Genomic DNA, 21,612 nt, shown 5'->3' on the forward strand with positions numbered 1-21,612 from the left:
ATGGCACCAAGCACCCCATCAAGTCTTCTCCTGAAAACCTCCCATGATGGTGACTCCACCACCTCCCCAGGCAGCCCATTCCAATGGGCAATCACTCTTTCTGTATAGAACTTTTTCCTAACATCCAGCCTGAACCACACAGTCCCCACCAGCTCTGTTGTGTGTCATCCTTGCAGAGGTCAGTAGGAGGCTCTATCTTGGGACAATTGCTACCAAATGGGGACTAAAGACCCCAATAGCCTTTGGGGCATCCAGGGCAGGCTTTCTGAACTGTCCCACCTGCCACTGACACTCCCATCTATATAGCTCCAGTGGCCTTTTTTTCACTGTCTCACAGGATGGAAAATTCTGCAGGTGGCTCTTCTGTACACTATTCCTTACAGTAATTCTCCCTCAGCACTTCAACAGTCTCTGGTGATTAGACCTCCTATACCTAAAAATACACCATGCAGTCTATGTAACAGTTGATGTGTGCCTGCATATCTCACCTATCTAAGCATATGCCTACATATCTATCTAAGAACTACTATGAATATTTCTTTGCAGATAGCTCTCACAGTAGGTTGCATTCAGTCACCAAAGCAAAGAAGGGAAGTCCCAGCCGAGAGGTAGCCAGTGCACTGTGTGCAGATTTCCACGCTGAGGTCTCTTAAATTTTACTTGGCTGGAAGGGAACACATTATATTCGCATACACACATTTGCACATATATGTCTGTGCATATATGTATGTAGCCATTAGTAAACACTCATTTCACCATCAATTGTACTAAAAGGTTTATTGCTGACAATCTATCCAAAGAACAACTAAATGAATGAAAAGGCAATTATTGTTCAAAGAATTAAATGCAAAGTTACCATGAGGGCACCTGTTAAAATGATCTGAGACTACTTTCACTAAGGAAAATTATTTTGCTATTTATCTACCACTGTCAACAATACCCATAAAAACCAGTAAGCCTGCTGTGCCCAACCACCTGTAGTTGGAACCTCTTGGGTTAACATTTTTTTCCAGTGTCTAAGATAGTAGTGTTATCTGTTAGTTTAAACTGATACTGAATTCAAGTGGCTGAGGATGCTTTTTTCATCTGTGTTCCCTATTCATCTGCATTACTAGCATGACATAAAAGGTAGTTTAAATTATGATTTCTATTTAAGTAATGCTTTGCTTTTCCAAGCAAGCAAAAGTGAAGCAGCTTTAGGCAAATAAACTTGCAATGTTTTAGCTTTGCTGCAGTGATTAGGCATGCTAAAAAGACATTTTGTTCCTTATCTGCAAATGTAGTATAATCTACCTCACCTACTCCCACATAGATGACTGGAATATGCTCCCTAACAACCCCAGGCATATATCCTGTGCTGCTGTCCCCCAAACTAGCAGACAACATCTGATACTGCTGGCTACAGACAAAGATAGATTCAGCCTAGCTCAAATCCATTGCTGCCTGTTGGGTGTTCTGTCTGTCCACTCCAAGAGAGCAATGAGACAAGAAACTGGGTTGATGATCTGATCCTTTTTGATGGCCCATACACACTCTGACAAGTTTACTGGCCCCTTACAAAGGCAAGTCAGGTTTGGTGTCGATTTAAATCCTGTGCCTGAATTCTACCAGACTGTGTGGGTGCAAGACAGGCTATCCCAATCACTGGATTTCTATTCCCCCCCGCAGTTCGCTTCCCCCCTACACTTTCTTTTTTGTTTAACAAGGTGGATCTCAGTAAAAGGAGATCTCAACAAAACCATGAGATCTGCCTACAACCAGGAAGATCTTCAGGAGTCTTGACCTAGATGGAGATGGTTGTTGTAGGAAGGCTGTAATTAACCAGTTGCAGTAGTGACGCTGACTTCTCACAACAGAGGATGCCTGTGTTGACCAGTTTCCATTAACAGTATTTCTTTGTCCTCTGTAGGTAAAATTGCAGTGGTATTTTGCTGATACCCCAGCAGCTCCCAACGCTTCCTCAGAATTTGAATTTCCTCATGAATTTGGGAAGCATTGTTACCCCTTTTACAATAGATCTAACGAGCCTAGCAGTCTCCTTCCATATGCTTCAAAGGGCATTCGCGAGATGGAATTAGCACATTTACGTTCATCTGTCTCCTCCTCCCCCAGTTTCTATTATTTTTGCTTACAAAAGCACGTCCTTTAATTATCTAATGTCAACATTTCAGTATGCCTAGAACAAAACAAAAAAAAAAAACTTCAGGGGAGCCTTTTCCTGTCAGCTAAACTATTACTTCTATTGAAAGTCTATAAATTGTTAATACCAGTGTCCAATTCCTTAAACTGTTCGGTCAGACTAAAATCCTTATAAAGCCTGGATTCAGTGTTTCTTTCTGATGTTCCAGACCAAGTTTCCCACATGTTTGTAGGATAGGAAAATATTCATACAATGCTATAACATCTTAAGGGCATCACCAAAAAAAAAAAAAAAAAAAAAAAGCCCTGCAAGCATCTGTGAGGAAATCCCTTGTAAGACACAGTTAAGATACATAGTAATTTTGAATAGCATGGCCCTCAGGGAATTGTGCAAGACTCATGTCACAACACCCACAGTATTTACTCTCCAACAGTTAGCCCAGGCTCACTCCTGTAGAGGTGCACAGTGCGATATAAGCCTACTTCTCAGGAGATAAAGATGCTGTAAGATGCTGCTGCTCCTTGTTCCCTTCTAGTGTTATTCATGATTATACCCACAGTGTGCAAATTCACTAGGAGAGAGGAGAGAACACCGAGATGAAGTTTCCTTCTCAACATGTTTCAGATGCCTGGCTTTCACCACTCATTTCACTGGTCCCAGATGAGCCTGGCTTGAACAACTGGTTGGAAGTCTCCTATTCCAACAGCTCTTCAGTGCTGGTGCAAGCTATGGTGATTGGTGCTGCTGGTGGTTAAGGGCTCAAATTTTGACCCTTGTTTTTGGTACTGATCATATAAGATGCTCTCTGCATTGTACAAGTCTCTTTATGAAACAACAATTTCTACATTTTCTTAGCTCTTCTGCTTCTGTAAGGATATCCAGAAGTATCTAACAAATATAATACTCCTTCCACACCCTTACATAAGCACTTCAATGGGGATTTGGGGCAATGGCCTCTGCTATGATTATAGGAGATATTTCAGCTGGTATTTGAAGCTACTACGAAAGAAGACACTTCTACCATGATCTCATACTGGTCTCACAAAGACAAATATAAACCTGACATCTATCATAACTCCCAAGAGCATGCAGGCTTTACTTGTCTAACTAAAGTTATCCCTATGTTGTCTGAACCAGGTGTTCACCCTGACTAGGAGGGATCCCAGTTCTGCAAGAAATGAGATCAAATAAATTAGGGTGTGTTTTTTTCTTTTCTTTATCTTCATGCAGGATTTTCTATAACCTCGAGCTCTCAGTACAGTGCAACCAACTACCATGCTACATCAGCCTGATCCAAGGTTGTTTTAACTACCTCCTAGAGCAACAGAACTATGCCTTCTGCAATTACAGGACCACAAGTTCATCTTGTAAAATCGATGCTGGAAGGAAAATGAGATAATATAAATCATAGACAATTACCTAAACATATCCTGGATGTTTTAGTGAGGTTGCATCACTTCAGTGCTCTCATGCTAACATGCGTCATTTCTAAACAGGGGTTTTACTAAAGGAACAATGCCATAATGGAAAACCTTCCTCTTACTCTCTTTTGTATAGCCACCTGAATAGGACTAGCCTTTAAATGACACCAAAGTGGTCAAATGTCTGATCTGAACCTACCCTTGTACCTCCCACTTAGTTCCAGGCAAGAACTAATGTTGCTAGTAACTCATCTATACAAGGGTACCTACTAAACAGTGGAAGACTTGGGTAGCAGCCATGTAGTTACCTGTCACTGTTTCCTACAAACAGGCTATAACCAACTTTCTGCAACTTCTTCTTTATGGGTAACTGAAAAGAACAAACTTAATACTGAGAGGATAAAAACCAAAATGCTAAAAAAGCACTTCCACAGGACGTCCTGCTCCTTTTGATGCATGAATTTTCAGCAAAACTTCCTAGTATAACTTCCTGTTTCCTTTGGAATATGTAATTCTCCTGATCCAACACAACCAAACTTGGTCACTGTGCCATATACTTACACAGCATTACTCACACTTTCAGATGTGGTGCTTCCCAAAGTCTGCTCTCTTCTGCTTGTTCCCCAAGTAAGAGCTGACAGCCTTTGTCATGCACAACTCTTACAGTCCCACTTAGATTTTCCCTTGAAGATGGCAGAGGGAAAGAAAAATAATAATAATAAAAAAAATTCTCTATCTCATAAAGATTCTGCCACTTTATTCCAAACCACTGACAATTTGCTCTTGAGAGCCCAAACAGAAAGATCAAACCCTGTTGCTTCACATTTCAGAAATTCTCATCAAGTGAGCCCCATATGCTTAGTTTCAATGACAGCAGTGCCTATTGCTCAGCTCAGAAAACCAAATTGCCTTCTTGCAAGCACAGCACACCAATGTTGCAAGAACACTACCAGATTGCAAAAATGTTTAAAGGCAGATTTTTTTCATTATCTGAGGAATTTAAGAAGTTACTTTTCAAACAGTGTATCTGTGGACCTTCCTTCACTTTTAACTGATTGCTCAGCACAGGCTTGCAGCCTGCCTTCATGCATGCACTGTGCCATGACGTAATACAATCAGAGGATTGCAAGCATGTTTCTAGACAGATTTGTTTACAATCTAAGAAACCCAAACAGTCACTTTCATAATAGAAGTCCTACCTCCAATACACTTTGCTGTGACACCAAATAGAAAAAACTTTTAAAAGCCCACAAGAGCCTATCTTTGTACAACGATTTTAATAACAGATGAATAAACATGCAACCCGATCCTTCACATCTGGTATTTCACCACTCCAAATACCTTATTCACATTCAAATATATTTAATACTGTGGAAACTTCATAAGGTAGTGATGTCTTTATAGAGGCAGCAACTTCTATGGAACTTTTAAAATTAAAAGCAATACTAAAAGTCATTTGCAACATTTTACTGCATTCTTCATAAAACTAGTTCCTTTGCAGCCCCCTAACTCAGGAAATCTCAGGAAGACACCCAATAATAGCAGTTAGCTACACAATCACACAAGCCCACAGAACAGAATTTCTTTTGCTGACGTACTAGTTCAAAGTTCAACTTGAATATTGAATTTATACAAGGTGTTTTGGAAATTATAACTATTATTACTCATCATGCCAAAATTCTATCATCTTAGCAATTTCAAGTTTGCTTGAAATTATCATTTTCCCCTTTATTGTCATGGTAATGCAGGCCAGGAGATGTTATGCGTGACCTAAAACCCATACACAACACTTTTGAAAGGCTGCTATGCACCTTCTCATGTTAATTAGATCTCATTCTTCTCTGTAAAACAACAGGCTACAAAATTTTATTTTAAAACAATCATTAATATGCTCTTAAGATTGCACTAAAACCAAGATGTATACCCCATAAATTATGACTAATTACTCTTCATAACTGAAGAACTGCTTATAGGTCTCAAAAGTTCGGATTAAACTTATGTTGTCTTAAAGGCAAAAGCTACTTTTGCCAACTTGAGGCTAAGTTAGTAGTGCTGATAGTAACATGTATGTAGGTATTATTACAGTTGCTTGCAATCTATGTTTCTTTGGCATCATCTCTGGAACTGCACTAAAGCTACCTCTCACTATAGCTAAATTAAAACAAACACACACACCACAAACATGCACACAGGGAAAAATACATCCCCGTGGCAACTCCAGTGACTTCAGTGTTACACTAGGGATAAAAGTAGGGCTGCATTTCACAGCAGCTTTCAGTCTTGTAATCTTTTCCAAAACATTCTCCCAGGAGCAAAGACAAGCACAAATATCCTGCCAATAAGTGAGTTCACAGGAATTGCTACAAGGAACTAAACTGTCAGCAGTAAGAGACCAACAATTGGAGCAAAGCACAAATACAGGACAGCCAATGCCCTCTAATGGGCTGGAGTTTCGCTATGTACAACAGGGACAGAGAAATTCATCAGTATTGATCTCTGAGAGGGAAGGCAACGTGTATGGTGTCCCACTTCAAGCTAGTGGATATTTCTATTTTATTAATACTTATTTTGAAACAGTACAGATGGAAAAAAAAATTATCAGTACCTTGCAAGACAAATGAAAATCAGTCTAAGAGTTGAGTCTTTCCTCCAGGGGCTACACACAACTGCTTCCACAAAGAGTGTAAGCATCAATTTATAGATGTGTTCCTTATCCTCTTTCAAGCTTTTGTATTGCTTCCCTCCTTGTTCTTTTTTATTTATTACTACTCAGTACTTCACTAGGAGCAAAACCAAAACTGAAAGACTGCCACAAGCACAACCACACGCACAGAGGAAGGGGGAAAAGGAGATATGAATAGATCTTTCCTGCTGAAGCCTTATCACTGGTCCCATGGCCTTACAGAGTACTCCCTTCTCTCATGAATTTCCAAACTAAGGTTCCTGGAATTTGCCCCTCTGAACCAAAACAAGCCTCTGTGCTTCTTACCCAATAATCTCCTGTAAATTAAAAACCAAGGGTTCCATTAAGTTTACATTTTGTTTGCTGAGGGTTTCTTCAAGGAGCCACAACCCTGTACTGGCGGCAGGGTCAGCAGTAGCCTGAAATGCTCCTGGTCATATGTACAGGTCACAACTTTGTCCTTACAGCCTAAGAATGCCCTAAGGCCCTGTGACCCTTTTCTGTGGGAGTATGATCACAAGTCTTTTGTTCTCATAGTCTTCTGGTGCCATAGGTTATTTTGGGGGGAATGCAAGGGGAGAGGAAAACACCCTCCCCTTCCCTTCCTTCCTTCATCCAAGAACACAGCTGTAGAGGAACAGCTGAAGCAACTCGGGCTGCCCAGAGAGGTCACACATGTCCCCAAGGACCACTGGGGTGGCTCTGCCAGCATGAGCCCCACTTCTGCTGCCCAGGTGGCACCACAGGCAAACACTCCTAAGCCCCACACCCTCCAGATTTCAAGCCCCCCAAATCCTGCTCCAGCAATCCCCAAGGCAACTGACCAGGAGCCAGTGCATGGTCCTCTTAAAAACACCACTTTCAAGGACAGTTTTAGACCACCACAAAGAACAGTGAAGAAACTCTGGCTTCTGTTTACATCAATGTTGCAAAGCTCCCATTAAATCAAAGTCAGAGACTTAAAATATTTCTTCAAGCAAAATGTCTGCTCTTTGTAAAGTCTCTCTCCAGAGATAAAAAAACTACAATTGCTCAACTTAATCCACACAGCGTGATCATTGTATTTGTCTCCGCAAAGATCATATTTGTTCTAGTGCCTATATATAAAGGTAATTTCAGTTAGAAAATGAAATTGTGCTCTCTCGACCTTTTGTCTTACATGGTTCATGAATTACTGACACATTACAATATCCCCCAACACTATGGAAGCTTAGAGATACTGCAATGTCTCTCTTTTAAGTGAAATAAACTTGGTATGTCACTAAAAGGCATTAAATTATTTTCATTATGCCACACAATCTGAAACACTTACACTGTTTTGATTTCAAAATCCTTGGAGAACAATTATGTTCTCAGGGCCATAAGACTCTATTAGAAAGTCCTCAGAAACCTAGCATGGTTTCAATAAATCCTCAAACACTACAAAGCAGTTACTCAGCTTGAAGAATGAAAACATGATTTCATCCCATGCAACGTCAGGACGTAAATTCTGCTCATACAAAAACCTGCGTTTCCTAACATCTTTTTTTCTTCCCTATCAGGGCAATACTTTAAACCAAGTTTTCAGTGTCAAACATGAACACCTATTTTTTTGATTGAAAATAAATAATATCTGATTTAGGGTGAGAATAAATATGAGATGTGCACGTACACTTACAGCAATACTAGCTTGCAACATTAATCAGCAATTAGAAATGCATAAATATTTTTATACAGATAACGTTTATCAAATGTTAACATACAGGATTAGAGAGCCATCAAAGCAGTGACTGTTTAAACGAATGGATAAATGTCTTAATTTCTTTCATTTATACAACAGCACAAAGAATGCTTCAAAATACCAAAAACTGGATTTTGGGATGGTTCCTGTGCTTGTAGGATCCCTGCTTAAAAAATGCAGCCACCCTTATTTGGAATGATGAAGCTTTTCAAGCCTAAGTAGAGCTTTTAAGCATAAATCTACAAGAAGTTTGTTTGTATATACACCCTTATGTCCTCCTAGAAAGAGCACAACCTTCTAATGAAGCAAACTATCTCGCCTTTCCTTTGAAAACAACACCCCCCCAAACTGCAATCCGAACAGGCAGGAAGGCGCGAGCAGGAGGGGACAAAGTTATTGCCCCGTGCAGGGAGGAAAACGGAGCGGGGCGGGGGGGAGGGGGCATGTGTGTGTGTGAAGAAAGGAAAAAAAACAAACATCCAGGCAGGAAAGTGGGGCCCGGCAACTTTCTGCCACGGGCAGCTGAGATGTTTCATCCCAGCTCGTCTCCAGACACGGCGTTTGGTGTGGCCGCAGGGTCCCATGGCAGCTGCGAGGGCCCCCCCCGTCCCGCCGGCAGCAGCAGTGTCCCTGTTGCCGTGACCTCGGGGGGAGGGTGGGGAGGGGGGGATAGGAGGCGGGGGCACAGCTGGTGGCAGCTGCAGCACCATCTGCTCGGGGCTGTGCCCGGGGGCCGGCCACTCCCTGCTGCTCCATCCCATCCCCCGGCCTCGGGACAGCCCGGCCAGGTAGGGGCAAGGCCGCCTGCCCGTGTAAACCGCCCCCCTCCACACACCCGGCACAGCTTCCGCCCGCGCCCGGGGAGCGGGAACGAGGGGTGAGCCGCTGCCAAGGGGAGCCTGCGAAATGGGAAAGAAAAAGCAATGGAGCGAGAGAGCTCGGGCCGAAGGCTGCGGAGCCCCGGCCAGGGCGTGCAGATGTCAGCATCCCTCCCCCGAGCCTGTATTTATGTAATGCTGTCGGCGCGTCATCTGATTTATAGCAGTGAACACGGAGGGAAGGGGAAAGGGGAAAAAGGAAAAGAAAGGCACAAAAGCATCCCTAACTCGGCTCTTTCATCGAGAAGCTTCTGAATGCGACAAGAACTTTATCACTCTGCAATTTAATATTGCATGTTCTGCCATGCAGACTGTATTTCCCATTCCTTCACCATACATTCAAAAATGAGCTGCTTACTTTTTTTTTTAATGCTGAAGTAGTGACACATTTCAAAACTTCTCTTAAACGTTCCCATTCAACCACAGCACAGCATTCACTGAAGGACAGAATTCTGCACCAGTCCTACTGCCAGTGGCAAAGGGACTGGTTCAAATAGTCCGTATCAATGCATCAGCCCAGCTGAGCTCCCTCATTTTCACAGATTTCTTTAAGATTTAATGCAAAAGTACCAAAATCAGTGGTGGGAATTTTGTGTAAAAACAAGCTAGGCTTTTTACAGTTCTCATTGGGACAATTATTTCCAAAGGCTAAATGTGTGCCACTTACCATACATTTTGCCTTCATCTGATAAGATGATTTTCCTCCTCCCACATGGTGGATAGATAGCTAGAGCCTCCTGAAAGCTCTGTTCAATGTCAGGGCTCCAGACACCTTCTGCATCGTTGTCAATAGGTTTATCTGCAGAATCACTCATTCTTTCAATATCTTCGGCAGGACTCTCGCTGCCGCTCCAGCTGCTGGGCTCAATGGTGATGGTTGGGGTCTCCAAGCCTAAGCCTGGAGTCTCAAGCAAAATAAACCTACAAAAGAAACAAAGAAACAACCCCAGAAAGCATTAAAAACATGGAACTTCGGGAAAACATTTCTGTCTACTTCTGATACCAAGTTAACAGCAGCTGAGCAGTAATGACAACAGAAGCATGGGAAGCACCCGGGGTGCGGGGTGGGGTAGTGGGGAAGAGAAAAAAAAAACCCCACACCACCACCTCAAATTGGCAGAGATGAAGAAGGGAAACTCCTACCACATTTACTGTGTGCATTTACATGAAGGCATAGAGCATCAGGTTATTTTTCACAGATAGTCAAAGTGGGTCTTCATATTGCAAAAAACTGCAACATGATGTATTTCATCTGGCTGTAAACTGGCACCCTTAAAATAACAAGATCCTCAGGCAGGGGTAAATCAGCATGCTTCCACAGGCAGGAAGGGAAGCACACCAATTTATGTCACAGAGACCACCAGAGCTTAAAACCCCTTAAACCTAAAAACAAAAGCAAAACCTATTGTTCACATTTGTCTGGATGTCAGTGGAGTAAACGGAATTACACTCGCAATGACACAGCTCAATGTGATTAACTGGAAAAGGCTGTGATTTTCAGAGCTTTCCCAAATAAATAATACAATCAGAATCTGAGCTACATAGACCTCTTTATAGTGATAATATCAGAGAAAGGAATTATGAGAAAAGATATATATACTTTGACTGTTTTAAAAGGTCTCTGTCACAGAACCATAGCAGAACAAAAATTACAAGCTTCAAGTTGCTGAATCAATTTAATAAGAAATAATTTAATATAGCTGCACCTGCTCACACCACCAGAACTGCAGATCTGTCAGTGCTCCTTTTATATTTTTGAGAGAAATACAACTCTACTATAAAGACTTGCTCCAGGCAAAAAAAAAGCTGCTGTACCAGCCCAAATTCACCTCTGGTATAATTCTTCAGTAAATCAGAAAAAATAACACTGGGAAGAGATTTGGCTCAACATGTCTGGGCATAATGCAGTTTCATTTTGAAAAATGAAGAAGTTTGGTGACTCTAACTGGTCTAGGTGGATGAGTGTTCCAACGTGTGTGTGTGACCTGCACACACTTTAAAATTCAGTTAGCCAGCTAAATACTCAAAAAAATCCTAAACTACCACATTTTTATCCTGCTGGAGGAGATAAGAGCAGGCCCTTTTGGTAGGCTTCCCCTCCTGCATACCTCCAACCTCAGGATGATACACCTCTCTGTGGGAGTCTCACTGCATTATAACGTAACAGGTGAAGTGTCAGAATGGCATTCACCCCATGGATGAAGAAGGGGAGGCTGTACAATAAAGACAATGACAGCTCTGATGAAATATCTTTGGGCTGGAGAAAACTGCCTGAAAAAAGAAATACTTATAGCAGCCCCCACCCAAACTAACCAATCAACTAATCACTAGAGATAACCAAAACCTGACAGTCCAGTCCCTCAGAGGCTAGTGTCTTGCAAGAAACAACCAGAACTGAAACTTGGGAATGGGGAGTAGTCTCAGTCTTGCTAACCAGCATTACTGGTCTGATGTCCAAAGTCAGACCAGTACTATGGGGTATTTCCACTTCTAACAGGAGCTTGGAGAGATCAGTACATGCAAAATGGGCTCCCAAGAACTTCATTATCCTTACTTTTGTGTGTCTCTACAAAGAAGCATTTCTTCACTTTGCATTGATTTGAACATTTCAGCACGGCTTACAAAAATGTTAGCACCTACCCTTCAGTAATCTCAAGGCTCATCAGTGTCTCAAATGCCTTTTAATAACTGATAATGAGGGAGCAGATGGATTCACAGGGCACTACACACAAATGATAAGCGAGTGGAAAGTCTAGTCAAATATACCACTTAGTCTGGGAAATACAAAAGGTACACATTTTTTTAAGTCTTGACACAAAAAGGGAGATGTAAACCTTTGTAAAATAGTGGGACACCACCCTTCATAATTCTCAGAAGGCGAAAGGGTTGATCCAGCCCTTGCATGATCTGAATCTTGTACACAAGATTTAGCCAAACTGTAAACACAGCCAGACTGGGGAAAGAACTGACAAAAAAAAAATCACATCCACTTAAGGGAAAGCCAAAGGGGAATTTTAGGTAAATGAGAGGTGATTTAAGGTTGACTGAGATTATTAAGGGGGTTTCAGTTTTACTGCCACAGTGCAGAGAAAATGGCTACTGAAGATTTTATTGACCTCACATGACTGAGACCACAGTTTAGCCTGTCACCAGAAGACAGCAGGCAGTGGGACTGTTTGCTGGGTCAGTTCTTCAATGGGGACTCACGGAGGAAACCCTACTCACCAGCTCTGGCACAACAGCATGCACTGTACAGCATAGTCTTGTGCATCTTTCACTCAGCCCAACCACCCTCTGCTTACAAAATCTGCCACAGTCATAGCCTCAAGTCTTATTATCGTCCCATAAACCAGCCCTTGTTATTACATTATGCTGAAATAATAATTAAAATGCACACAAGGAAAACAGAGAGGCTCTAAAGTAATTAATGTTGCTGGATATTCATGTTAGATCTTGCATTGTGTTTATTGGTTAATTTTCACTAATATGATATCTCCCTTCTCATTCCTTTTTACCTACTTGGATATCATCTTGAGACATAAGTAGCTACTATTACAGCCCCTAAAATGTAAGGCAACCAAGTGTTTCTTACAGAACATCTGTAAAACAGGGGTGGGGGTAGCACCTCTCCTACTAATGGCTGCTTTTAGTGTTATCTGTTATGGTGAATGCTCCAGATCAAGCTAGAGGACCAAGGAGTAAAAAAATCTTGTATTGAAACCACTAAATGGTTCCCTCTTATTTCAAGAAAATAACAAGCTACTCAGTTAATCACTTCCAGCTCAGCCCTACGTAGCAAAAGGTAAATCCACCTCTTTCTTAGCTTGAATTCTAAGGACGCAACTGTGATGAAACATTTGAGACCTATTATGCTGGGAGGTCAATATGATTATCAAAACTAATACAAGCTGTCAATGGATGAGATTTGTGGCATGTTTCTAATGAGCTATAGATATCATGTGGAAAATGTGGATTTACAGCCACATTGAAGTTATTACAAAATTTAAAACTTTTTTTCTTTTTTTTTTAAAAAGCAAGCTTCATTACATTAGCAAATTCCAAATCCTACAATACCAGCTTGCAGTGGACAAAGAGTTAATCTTTTGGAGGCAATTAACCCCACCTCCCCAAAAGCAGAGCTTGCACACATGACAGATCTTCTGAGTTTCCCTTTTAACACCAGCTTCTCTCTTACATATTTCAAGACAACTTCCCCTGTGCATAAAACTTTTAGCTGCAAACTTCTTTCTTGCAGCTGGTTTCTACTCTTTCAAGCTATGTGAATTGTAAGCAAATCTGTTTTTCTCATGTAGTTAAGACACTTCTTCTAAACATGGCAGCGGTGTGCCTCTTCCCCCCGCTACCCCCAACACAGTTACTTTTAGCAATGGAGAAACTATTAGGAATAATACTGGATTTTATCAATAGGCTTTATAGCAAATTCATTCCATACAGCCTCATGAGGTACAAGATATGACTTTTATTCTTTCAGAAAGTTAGGTTAAAAACTCCGAGAAGCAAGTATTGTCAGAGCTGATCAAACCAATGAATTTAACAAAAACCAAATGATACTCATCAAGGGAATGATTTCTTTGCTTGCATAAAGCATTCTCTCATGCCTTCATTTTATGAGCAGTGCAAACCTGGACTTGCCCAGAAACTTGCTGCTCACAGACCAACAACTGAGATCAATAGATCTTCACAGGAGTGTAGGACAAGTGGAGATTAAAGACCTTGATATGTTTCATATCCTTCAATACTTGCACAATGAAGTAACATGGAAACATTGTCTGTCAGAAGTCAGAGCTGCATCTTACTTTACAACACCTTGCAAAAGTTAAACCATTTTTGCTGTTTAATTAATTTACTTTCCTGAACTTCAGTGTACAGGTGCTGAATGACGGCTTCACTGAGGTATCAGATAACCACTGGAAGAGAATTAATACTCTGCAGGTATTGGTGCAGGAACAAAAGAAAGACTTAAGACATGCCTGGATTCTCAGAGAAGCCTGAGAAGAAACAACGACGTCTCTCCAATCTTCTAAACTGTGTCTGCTTGAAGAGGGTCAAGGACAGGTATTTTTGAGATAATCTGCAATGGCACCTTCAAGAATTTGCAGGTGAGAAAGAACCAGTGTTGTTATCTGTGCTGATCTTTTGGCTACAAATGGGTGCAGAAGACTACCAAATAATTCTTACAACCAGCCCAATATTTGTAAAACAACAGCACCACGACTTCAACATGCTTTTTATAAACATCAAGACAGTAATGAGCAGATATGAGAAAAAAACTAAACTTGTAGATGGCAAATTTTCACTCAAGGCTTGAAAAGCTACAGGCCCATGGGATTTTCCTTTTGCTTTGTTCAGCAGTGCAGATCCACAGCTGGAGCACTAAGACTTCAGGAAAGAACTGCTGGAGAGAATCCAGAGGAAGAAAGCTATCAGATCTAGAAAACATGACCTACCAAGAAAGGAATTAGGTTTGTTTAAATTTAGAGAAGACTGATGTGAGAAGATAACCACTTTCAAATAAGGAAAAGGTAATAGCAAAGCAGAGAAGCAGCTCTTGGCCTATTCTACCATGGGTAGGACTAGAAGCAAAGAACTTTAAGAAAACCATAGGATGGGGATTTGGAAGTCTGTTCTGACCCTACCAATAGTCATACACCAGAAGTGATAAGTCTAGGGTAATGGAGAACTTCTGGGAGGGAGAGTTTGTTAAGAACAGGTGACACAAGCATTTCTCAGGAATAATGCAGCTATGCTCAGCCCTAGCTGTGGTAGAGGAATGAACTAGATGATGCCATGAGACTCAGCAGACAAGACAGTATGCAGTAAGTCCCAGAGGGACGCCTACAATGGGAGCACATCTTTGACTAGGCATGGGAGAACCCAGATGCCCAAGAGGCTTCACAGATGTCCTAGTGACCAGACAGCTTTGTCAGCTGCAGGGCAGAATTCCAAAGGAAATGAGGAATCCTGCTGCCAGTGCCTGTGGAACTGCATGCTCCTTCGCTCTGCAAAGGTTTCCTTGCACAGCTGCTGGGCAGTCAGTTACATTAACATTACAGACAAATGCCACCTGTGAAGTAGCTCATCAAGACAGGAAGGGTGACAACCACCAGGCTGGGGAGAAAAGAGCTCCTTCTTGCTGGTGCTCTTCATGTTTGGGGAGATGAGGTTGCCTCACCCCCAACCACCCTGCTCTCCTTCCAGATATTTGTCGAACTAAGGGACCCCTCTGTATCACATCCAGATTCTCAAGATCTTTCTGCACTGATTAAATATGGAATTGGTGTAAAGCTTGAATTTTACTAGGATCTTCTATTTCTAGTTTGCCAGTAAAAGTATCTTTGTGGTGTTTATACAAGTCAGGCAAAATGCTCAAGCCTTAAAAAAAAAAAATCAATTACTTTTTTATTTAAAACAAATTCATACTCTGGATTTTGTAGCTGTGATGTGTAAGTACATATGGATTTTTCTGACTCTGAGACATTCAAATGGGGTTACTTAATATATATAGAGCAGCCATTTTATATATAATTTAGTTTTATGAGGAAATAATCTAACACAATATGAGGAATAAAAATGTAAATCATTTACAGAGCATCCAATGGCAAAATCGTTAGCTTAAAGCAACTTTATATTGTATCTTTGTTACAAGGTCTACTTATCAGCAATTATTCCCCTCTAAGAAGAAAGAGCACCAGGACAGAGAAGCAGTCCATTTCAAAGATAAAGTATTCCTTTAAAAATCAGCCAGACTAATTCAGCCATTCACTTTTGCCATTCAAATGACATAAAAAGATTTTTTTCTCTGACTGCATGAACAGTTCAAGGAGAAATTCTGATGCTGTGCTTTTATGGTGATCAAATAACTGCATGCCGTGATGCCTCCATGTACTTCCTATCACTCACAAACTGAGTTCTCCTAGGATTGAAGTTGCCATTCCTCACTTAGGATTCAACCTATTTACTAACTCCCAGCTATCTACTTCAGATTTGAGTCTGAGATCTGCAGTGGAGTAACATGATCAGTTCATCCACAGCTACAGAGCACATGTGAAAAGCAGCATGATATATTTCCTGAAGCCAGAGTGTTAGGCAGTGAGTGAATTCAGGCACTATTTTCTTCTCCTGAACCACTGCACTCTGAGTATGCACAAAAGTAGCAGTGTGTAAAATACAAAAAATATGTAACAACTTCAGTAAAGTGATGGTTTCCTTCAAGTAGAACTCTTTACCCTGCTTATCTGAGAAGATTTAGAAGTGTATTTTCACAAACTGCAAGGAATTTTACTGAACAAAGAATTGTCTTAGATCTGCAGGAGTAGGCAACATATACAACTAAATATGAAATTAGGATTATAGGAACTATTTCAAAAAAGAAACAATGCATTCTCCTTGAATTGCCTTTTTTTTGCTTATAGAAACAGATTATTCAGCAAAGAGCGGGCAAAATGTTAATACATAAGAATTCTTCCCTTTGCAAACAGCATTCATCTCCCTGTACTCTTTATCCAACTAAAAAGAGTATTTTGCACCACTCTGAGGACCAAATGTATTTTTTCCCAAATGCTGCTTTTGATGATATATAATTATTGTTGTAAGGATGCTGAGTCATTGACTCCAAACCAATTTTCTTTTCCATTAGTTTTAATTTTATACAATTAATAAAATGGTTTGTCTTCACAGTGGGTAAACAAATGGATTCTGACTGTGACTATACCACACTCGAAGGCTCCATTGGCTTTGTGTTTGGCTCACCAGGATGCCTTCTGCAAGCAGCTACAGCTTCAAACTATCCATGATATCTTGCTAGTACCCAGCAATCCAGCATGCAAAGTGCTCTGTAAGGGGCTACACATGACTTGTGATCCATGGTCTGCACTGATTACCAAGTCATCAGGATAGGTGAATCTTTACATACACATTGTGAATCCCTATCTCATTATGGTCACAGCTGTTTGAGAAACAATTCCTTCCTCCTGATACTGAAGCAGTCACATTCATCCTAGGTGGGAGCAGTCATTTATGCCCAGCTGCTTTCAATTATAAGAGTGTTCCTGGGATTTAACCCAGCTCAAATACTGCATTGTGCTGGAAACCAACAAAGATTATTCTAAATATGACTTGGCACTCAGTGGAATGAAGAATAGCAAGCATCATCTGACTTGCTTTTCTTAATTACCAACATGAAGTGAAGGAAAGGATAAAATATTTACCAGCTCTCAGAAGGAGAAGCCATTCTTCCTGTAACTGCAGGAGGTGACTGTGCAACAACCCAGCTGCAGCAGGAGCTGATCGTGCACCTACAGTCACCCAATGGGGATGGCTTGTGAATGGTAATGGCAACATCTATTACCAGTGTAACGCTGTGGTGTGCTTACCCCAGCTGCATTCCAGCTGTGACTCTTCCACGGCAAAAGCTGCTGTATTGTGAAGTGCGGATTATTTATATTTCACCCATTTGCCAATTATTCAGGTTTTAGACGAATGCTCTGAGATTGAGACAGGTTTACCCATACCTGGAGGAGCTCTGCTGCTAGGGTTTGGACCAGCGGGAGGACAATCTTTGCAACTGAAAATACACATCCCAAACTACCACACTGCAGCTCTGTAAGAAATGCTCCCTAGCCCTGAGAGTTGTAAGCACAGGCCCAAGTACAGACCCTCAGGGCAAGGTCTGCAGACACCGCTTTGCTTGTGGCACATTTATGGAGCATGTGTTTGTCAGGTCACTGTAACTCATGCTGCTGTCAACTCATGTAAACAGAAAATAAAAACTAGTATATGCAGCTATCAGGACAACAGGCATGCTTTACATACAAGGCTAGAAAAGTGGACACAAAAATAGGTGCAATTCTTGCTACACACAATTGTTTATTCCTTGAATGCCTTAAGTTCAGTCACCCAGTGGAGGCTGAGGCAGGGATTCAGCCTGCAGAAGCTCTGTACCTTTCCCAGTGACTCCACAAGTTATGAATTACAGCATAAAGGCTCAAAGAAAACAGACACTGGCTCTCCCTTCAGCTCCAGTGGTGTTCATCTCTCTGTATGCCTCCAAACACATAACTTTGGCATCTAGACACATACACAAACACCTTGAATACTTTGAGTTAGCCATTTTGAATCGTGCCTTAATGGTGGTTTTGCCATTGTTTCAGTCCCACCTGCCAGGGACTATGAGAATGGTAGCCAATGGGGTTAGTATGGCAGACAACCTCTTCTTTGTAGTCTGTAGTAACTGCCTTCCTACAGCACCACTGAGAATGACTAGTTACTTTGTACCCCAAAAGCAAAACTGGAACTATTAGTACCACATACCAAGTATTACAAATACTAGAATTAGGTAGGTCCTTGATCTCTGGTGTGCTACTAGCTTCCTGCTGGGACCACATAGGATTCATTGCCCATGCATGACAGACCTGGCAGCAAATCATTCCATCTAGCCCTGAAACCATTTATTCCCTTGATTCCCTAAGCCTCCCCAGTTGTATTGGTGTTCTCTTGTCACACAGACATGTGCAAAACAAGATTTAATCCTTCATGTCCCTAGCTCTCTTATTCTGTTCTTGGCATATAACTAACTAGTCTTCTGCTCCAATATTAGATAGGACAAAAGGGTTTTCTCCACAATGGCTCCAAAAACACAAGCGTTCACTCCAACAGCTCTGAGAGGTGGGGAAAGGGACAGAAAACCACCTGCTTGAACAACTTTATGTAAGATCAGTCAGGAAAGGGAAAACCAATGCTATTTGAAGGGTAGTCCAACATCTGACCAGCTCATATGTAACATAAAACTTTCACCTATATAAAAAATATTTTACATAATCATTTAAATATTCTGTTAAAAAGGTACAAAAAAGTCATAGTAAAGTAAAAGGTTCATTCATTTACTCAGGTGCATTTGTTTAAACAAGAAATAGCCACAAGATTAACCCTTTCCCTATAGCACACTGAAGGAGGACTCTTCCTTTAGAAAACAGGAGAACGGTGAGTTTTGGACTAACTGCAACACCCAATTGGCCTAAAACACCCCTGGAATCCACTTGGCATCTTTTATCCCTCAAGTTCACTTGTTCTCTGCTTTGCAGATATTATTCAAGCACTCCTGTGCCTAAGTGCAAACACACACACACTTTCTCAAATATTTGTTCAAAGAGCTGAATTTTAGCTAACATTAATTTGACAAGCTAAGAAACTCTGACAAACACCATCTATAAGCTCTGTCCCTCTATAGGTGCTTCAGAAGGTTGTGAATGCCTCATGCTCACCTGAATGCACGGATTTCATACCAGGCAAAACCAGGAGGAAACAGTTTTATTCTGCTTTGGTGTTCCTACTTGAGCTACTGCCCCAGGCTCTGATTCAGCCAACACAGAGCCATTTTATACATTTGAATAATCACTCCAAATGTAATGAAGCTCCTCACATCTCCATTAGCAATTGTTTAGGCTGGAAAAAAGCCCTGCCTATCAGCCCCAGAGGAGCCTGGAAACAGAGAAGTGATAATACTGGGGGGCTCACTTTGGGAAAGGCTGTGGTTTTCTGGTGATAGGACACAGAATCACAAGACAGCAAAAAAAAGGAAGGGGTGAAAGCACAGCACCATGGCCCTCAGCAGGTCTGGGATTCAAGCCCAGATTTCTGGCCTTGCTCTCAGCAGCCCTAAACAGAAAGAGATTTCAGAAACCAGCACATGAGATCAGATAGGACTTGGGGTCCACGTCGACTAGTCACAACATATCTAGTGGCTTGTCTTCATCATAAGCAAACACCAGAAACCCCACCTTGTGTTTTTGTGTACAAAGTAAAATCAGGGCAACAATTTTGTTTGCAAGTGCACTATCTGTCAAATAAAAATATTTTAACTCATTTTGTTTGCCAATTGCTAGCAGTAGCATTACAGGCAAACTATAAGCCAAATTAAATTTTGAGTTGTTTATGTGATACAAAGGAAGCCTCCTATATAAGGAAAGGAGCATTTCCAATACAGCACTTCTACACTCAAGCTTCTCTCTTCCATCTCACATTTGCCTGCAACAGCTATACTTCCACAGGTGGTGAAAGCATTGGCACCAGCTTTACTTTATCATTCTGTCTCACACAGATAATGACAGATCTATAGTTTGCATTTTGTCCATAATAAAAAAAACCCACCACATTTCTGACATCTCAAGTAAGAGTCTCTTGAGAAGGATGTTTTTATGCAACAAGACTTAGATCTCCTATAAGGTGGTAGAAAACACTCTCCTGCTGAGATACAGAAACAATCCCAAACTGTGGCAATCTTTAATTGCTAAATATAAGTAAAATCTCCATTGACTATGGCTGTAGCTACAGCATTCTCAACACTCAATATAATAGTTATGTACTTATTCTGCACTTCTCTTGTAGTTACTGCTTGCTGAGGAAACAATTTCTGTCTTAAGCTCTGACTTGCGTTTCCAGTCTATTTCAAGTCCTTATTCACTGTAGTTTAATCCTGCTTCAGGAAGTGTCAATTTTCCACAAAAATAACTTTGCTGGCAACCATTAGAATTGTGAAATCACTGGATGCTGGCAGAGTTAAAGAGATGGGGGGGGGGGGGGAAGTATACATAAAAAAAAAACCAAACAAAAAGTACAAACCTAGGAACTAATCCTTACAATTCTAGTGGACTTCAAAAATCTTGAATGAAACAGAAATATTATTTCACAGTACACTATCATTTCTGCCACAGCACCCCTTCCTCTCCTCTGCTGACCGTTCACAATTTCACAGACAATCACCACTTGCTTCTCATGCTACCTAAAAACACCTTGCCTGTCCAGTTCCATCAGCAGGCCCAAGTGTCACTCACAAGCCACCCTGATAAAGGTGTTCCTACCTTCTGGCAAGGCAGTGACTATAACACAAGGGTCTCCCCAAGCTGGTTGGGTGTGGGGGAGCAAGTCCATGTCCAAGCTTAGCAGACCCCTCCTATTTTCCCTTACCTGAGTGAGGTCTTCTGTCTCACTGCAGCTAGAGCTGTTAGTGGAAAGGGAGTAGACTCATCCAACCACACATGGAGGTGTGTTGCACATTTCCATTTCTGTCTACTCACTCATGCCTGGGATTTAAGTCTGTCCCTACTACATGTGGAAGAGGGGCATGGGAAATGAGCACAAACAAAGTCTTGCAGAAAGTTGCCTGTCCCAGGCAACAAGAACAACCCACAGAGTATAGTAGAGAAGCAGAAAAGAAACACATGGACATGTGTTGTCCTTTATTGCTCTTCACTTGGGAACGTCCACCTCCTCCTTGTCAGTCATCCTCCATTTGGTGAGGGACAAAAAGGGGAAGAGCACCCTTGCAAGGCTGGTTTTAGTTCTCTCTGCATGGGCAATCGCCCCAACAGCTGGGTCATGTTTTCCCCATTTTCCAGAACAAAGCTGGCACTGTGCCCTCAGACATCTGTGTGGTGCAAGTCCAAGGTTGCTTCATCACTCACTTGTGAAGATCAAGTGCGTGTCCAGGCTTCTGTGGGCAAAGCACACTCAGCTCTCCCACTCAGCACCTGCTCCTGCATGGAAAGGCAGCAACCAGTCTAGGTGCTCACACAAGATGCATGGTGCACCTACGCTGGAAGGCTGGTGCTCTCTCAGCAGGCTGCTGCTAACTGCCTAGTGTCACTGTTTTCTCCGTAAGACTTGAAGACCTGAAGCAGCTCTGCCAGCCACCACTGCATGTGCTGCTCCTGAACCGGTGCAAGCACCCAGCATCCAGTTCAGTTCTGCAACCA

At 41.6% G+C, this 21,612-nt stretch overlaps 1 protein-coding gene across 4 annotated transcripts in view; it reads right to left on the reverse strand.

Annotated features, from left to right (window-relative positions):
- Positions 1–21,612, reverse strand: part of TEAD1 (TEA domain transcription factor 1) — a 147,589-nt gene that overhangs the window by 85,117 nt on the left and 40,860 nt on the right. For all 4 annotated transcript variants that reach the window (XM_054171815.1, XM_054171813.1, XM_054171814.1 and 1 more), the window contains one exon: positions 9,510–9,763. In XM_054171815.1, coding sequence (XP_054027790.1) covers positions 9,510–9,657 — 148 coding nt within the window. In that variant the 5' untranslated portion in view covers positions 9,658–9,763. The remainder of the gene's footprint in view (positions 1–9,509; positions 9,764–21,612) is intronic.

The sequence above is a fragment of the Dryobates pubescens genome, chromosome 22, assembly GCF_014839835.1.
Source record: "Dryobates pubescens isolate bDryPub1 chromosome 22, bDryPub1.pri, whole genome shotgun sequence".
NCBI lineage: Eukaryota > Metazoa > Chordata > Aves > Piciformes > Picidae > Dryobates > Dryobates pubescens.